This window comes from Spinacia oleracea, chromosome 4, assembly GCF_020520425.1.
Source record: "Spinacia oleracea cultivar Varoflay chromosome 4, BTI_SOV_V1, whole genome shotgun sequence".
Classification (NCBI taxonomy): Eukaryota; Viridiplantae; Streptophyta; class Magnoliopsida; order Caryophyllales; family Amaranthaceae; genus Spinacia; species Spinacia oleracea.
The window spans coordinates 146,963,435-146,968,009 of NC_079490.1; the positions used below are offsets into that span (position 1 = coordinate 146,963,435).

The 4,575-nt window shown below is 36.4% G+C and overlaps 1 protein-coding gene across 1 annotated transcript; it reads right to left on the minus strand.

Moving 5' to 3' along the window:
- Positions 1-2,560: 2,560 nt before the first annotated feature.
- On the minus strand, positions 2,561-3,622 carry LOC110787726 (auxin-responsive protein SAUR19). The gene has a single exon (XM_021992372.2). The coding sequence runs from the start codon at positions 3,258-3,260 to the stop codon at positions 2,949-2,951; it is 312 nt and encodes a 103-aa protein (XP_021848064.1). The 5' UTR covers positions 3,261-3,622; the 3' UTR covers positions 2,561-2,948.
- Between the last annotated feature and the right edge of the window lie 953 nt (positions 3,623-4,575).

Consider the following 4,575-nt stretch of genomic DNA (forward strand, 5'->3'; position numbering starts at 1 on the left):
AGAATTGAAATATTTTTCAATCATATTGCATGAATTGTAATTAATTGCAAGTTATTGAGATTTTAAAGCTGATTAATTTCATTGTGATTGATAATTTGTTTTGTGTTTCAGGTTTGATCTGGAGAGGTTAACGCTTAGGGTTTTAGGCTGCTGGATTTGGGAAATTGCAAGGTTAGATTTCATTTCTTTTATACCCATTGAATCTACTATAAAATGGTGTGAAGAATTTTGTTAAATAATGCCAAACTTTTGCGTAGTGAGGATGACCCACCTTATTAAAGCTTCATGTTCTTTAGTTGTAGTTTATGCAAGTTGTTTTGTCCCTACATGTTGTGGTTTTTGATTTTTGGAGGTCATTGTTCCATAATTCAAATGAGAATTAGAAGGGCTTTCGTTTTTGTATTAGTTCTTTGATTAGAGTTATATGGCCAATTCTATGTTACTGTACGAAATTGGTTACTTAGGAGCCCAAATGTTAAGAAACCGTCCGCCGGCCATTGGAAACGAAGAAAACACCGGGTTAACTGTGGACAGACCCATGTGAAGGGTCACTTGTAGCGAGGATGAGCAATGTGATCGAAATTTGTCATTCACTTGTCCTTAAACACCCACCCATTGATTTCTTTTGTGTGGTATTGCCTGTCTTGGTTACTTTGATCTGCTCTTGAATAACTTGTATTTGTCTTAAGAGGATAATTTTTTGGACCGTATTTCTATAATTTTGTGGGAATGCTAAATTTAGCCCTAAGGTTATGGATAAGAAGCTTAATAATCTCGACGTCCGGCATTAGGGGATAGATTGATAGATGTCATAAGAGGCTGGGATCCCCCCCCCCCCCCCCCCCCCGGTAAATGATATGGTTCAGTTTGATTTATTTATTTTTGATAATCAGTAAGCCTCTCATTATCAAAATCAGCAAAAATGTACAACCTAAAACGAACTCACTCCAACTCATTTGCAAACCTTCTAGGAAGGACTCCAAAGGAGAAGAACAGCTAAACCAAGCATGACAACAACAGTCATCACCAACTTCTTTAAATTTCTTAGGCAGTTAGGCACTACACAGTTGATTCTCTCTGCTCCACTTTTCTTAATGAACTTTACAGTATGTTGTATCGAAGGGACTTGCTAATTCCATAATGCTACGTTTCTAGCTCCCCGAACCGCATATACAGTAGCAGCACAGCAGCACTTATGACAGCCTTCAAATTTGCTCGCTTTACTTCTCTTTTGGCTCCACCTGATTAATTCCGGAAATGAACTGTCTGGCCCGCCCTTAAGACCAATCCATAACTTGATAGCGTTCAGGCATTCGTTTTTATATTCACATTCAAAAAAGAAGTGAATATGGGTTTCATCAACTCTACCACAAATCAAACATTTCTGAACAACATAAACCTTCCTTGCACCAACATTCATCTTATGTAATCTTCCTCTTGTTTGCAAACTCCCTTGCACGGTTGCACCAACTACCAACAATTAACTATAAGCTTAGGAATTGTGGGCCTATTCCAAACAGCACTGCACCAAGACACCTTCCTGTCAGTTTGCACCAGCTTCATATAGACTTCTTGCACGCATTTAGTCATTTGAGCAAACATGCTCTCAGAAAAACAATTCTTTAATTGCTCCTTTATGGCACATATCTTTCTCCAGTACCTTCCACTATCAGCCTTGGGATGATACTGCTTCCAATTCGAATTTGGTACTTGAGTCTCGAGGTCAGTTGCTGTCTGTGTTAATACAAAGTGTTTGTTTACGTCATGAAATTACTGGACTTAGGTATCAAAAAAAGATTGCCCATTAGAGATTGTTTGTGTGTTTCACACCTGTGACCTTGAAAAACTAGAAAACACTCTCAATATAATGCATTTACTTTCGTAGTTGCTTTCATGGAACATATGACTTTCTTTGTACCAAAAGTGTTTCCCCATTAAGTCATCAATTAGGAGTGTGAGTGCTCTAAGATAAAATAAGTATTGATAATGAACCTCTACAGAAGTTATACAATATTTCATATGTCCTTTCATTCTATTTCTATCTGTACATTACTTATTGACTAGCAGATTTTAATGCTGACATACATCTTAAGACAACACCAAACTAACTAGCTTACTTGAAATCTAATTGTATCCCTTAAAATGCATGATGAGCTTGATGAAGTAATATTCCATGCAAGGATCTGTCATCCCTCCATTCCATGATCATAATCAAATTCATCTGCAGGTTTTATCTTCTAACTGACTAAAATAATGTAAAATTTTAAAGCAGTGCATTCCCGTCGTGGTAGAAATATTACCTCTGAAATTGTGATGATTTTCAGTTGTGACTGTATAGATTTGTTGATTGTTAAATATGTTAAGGGTCTCAAACTTTTTTATCAAAAGCAGTATTGAACTTGCATAAAATTGATTCTCTGTTGTAGAAAATTAATAATTAACATCACCCTTCTAAACTTGGAAACTAGATTTTGTAGTTAATGCTACCTAGTGGCTTGAGGATTGTTGAATGCTTTCACTTTAAGCCTTTGACTCTTGAAAGTCTTGACTTGACGGCACTAGTTTCTTTTACTCCAATTAAACTTGATACTCGATACAATCGCTTGTTAGGTTCTAAGCTTATTTTTTGTTTTTCCGAGAAATGCAAAGAACAGTTTTCATGGAGACATGAATTTCATCATAGATCTCTACATGCGATTAATCTTGTTGACAATAAAGGCTAACCATCCAAAAATATGACAGAATTATTGCACAAATTACTGATATGATATGTAACCACTAAAAAGTAGATCACTAAAAAAATTGAGTGGAAAAAGTGTTTTGTATATACAGCTGTGCAGTTTTGTAATCTGGATCTCAGATATTCGCTTGACATCGATAACCAGAAAAAAAAGAATGTTAATAAAGAATTTTGATGTGAAAGTAGCGAAGGCCTAGTTCTGTTATGGTCAATCTTCATATTTTCCTGGTGAATCTAATTGACAGGTAACGACATGGATGAATGTATCTTCATCGCAGGGAAGGGTGAGTCCACCAGTGGGATGACTAAAGCCAAACTCTTCCTCAGAAAGGCTAAGCAGTTCTTGAAATGCGGGATTACTCAAGCAAGATAAAGGCACCACATACCGCTTCTTACCTTCATTATAGTCTCCCACATATACTGCAAGGTGCCCCTTTGGAACTCCACCCTGAATTTTGTTACGCCTCTTTAGTACAATTTCTTTGGTGTTTGTGATCATAGAAGGCAATCGGAAAACCATGTTGGTAAATTTAGGAATTTCTGAAAGCAATTTTGGATCCCTGACTCCTTAATGGAAGAAATTGAGAAGTGAAAACAGAAAGTGCAAGAATGGTTTTTCGTACTTCAAAGGAGTTCGATGCATGTGCTTGAAAGTTTGAGTTTGGTGATTGTTATTTATAGGGGGGTGGAGAAGTGAAATCATTTACACTAGCATTCGGGAGCATTTTCCATCTGGAAAGATGGTCAACTTGGAACTTTTAAGAATTGACCCACCCCCCCTTCTCCGTACGCACATGGCTGATGGCTCTGGTCAGTGCCTGTGGTTTTATTTATTGCCCTTACATGTGCCTTTAAACTCATGAAACTACCGTATGTTCCAAAGAAAAGAAATATCTGGAAAGATTTCCAATCTCTTGGAATTTGGAAACGAGTTAAATGACAGCTAACGTACATTTGAAAGTGGTTCACTACGTATCTATATGAAATCTGAATGCTATTGTAGGAAGCTTCTTCGTCCAAGAGAAAAATAAAATTTAACTGCAGGAAGCTTCATATGGCAGTATTCGGTACCTTTTTCTTTTATTTAAAAGAATATTGACAATTAAATTAAGCACTTAATACCTAAATGGCTAAATCACATCTTTTTTATGATGAATTTTCTCCAGTACCTTTGAAATTAAGGTTTAATTAAAGCAATATCTTTGTGTTGCATTGTTGGCATAACAGTGCATGCCTGATCATCCTACTCTATTGGGTGGGAGGCTGGGAGCCTTCTGAGAGTCATTAAGATAAGGTTATGGTAGTGCATGGTGTGGAATTGTATGATTTCTTATCTTAGAGTAGTAACAACCTAAGATGTATCACCTAATAGATTATCTCATTTTCATTTTCATGTAAGAACAACTCATATATCAACATGTCCTGGAACTTTGGTTAGAGAATAAGGTAAAAAAGGAGAAGTAAATGCTTTTTATTTCAACTGCTGGATGATGTCTGAGCAAATGCTTCTCCCTCACGAAGCATGATAAGTTGACAATAATGGATGCAATCATCTACTGATATCTTTGTTACATTTACTATGTAGAAATACCACTTTGGAATCTAAAGAACACTAGGGAAATAACCAACCTGTTATTGCATATTAACGGAAAGCACTGTTGCCAATAGTCAATATCGACTAAATAAATTCTAGATAGGCCAGGGTGTAAGATATGAGTTTCAAATTTTTTCTGATAGTTTCTAATCTTTTATTTCTTGCCACCTCTCTTAACAAGCCCCAAGCCTTTTTTTCTCAGATTTCCTTGTAGAAACCGCCAGGTTACCATGTCTAAGTC

Bases quoted from the DNA above. Each gene is read 5' to 3' on its own strand.
- LOC110787726 (XM_021992372.2), bottom strand. From the start codon at position 3,260: ATGGTTTTCCGATTGCCTTCTATGATCACAAACACCAAAGAAATTGTA.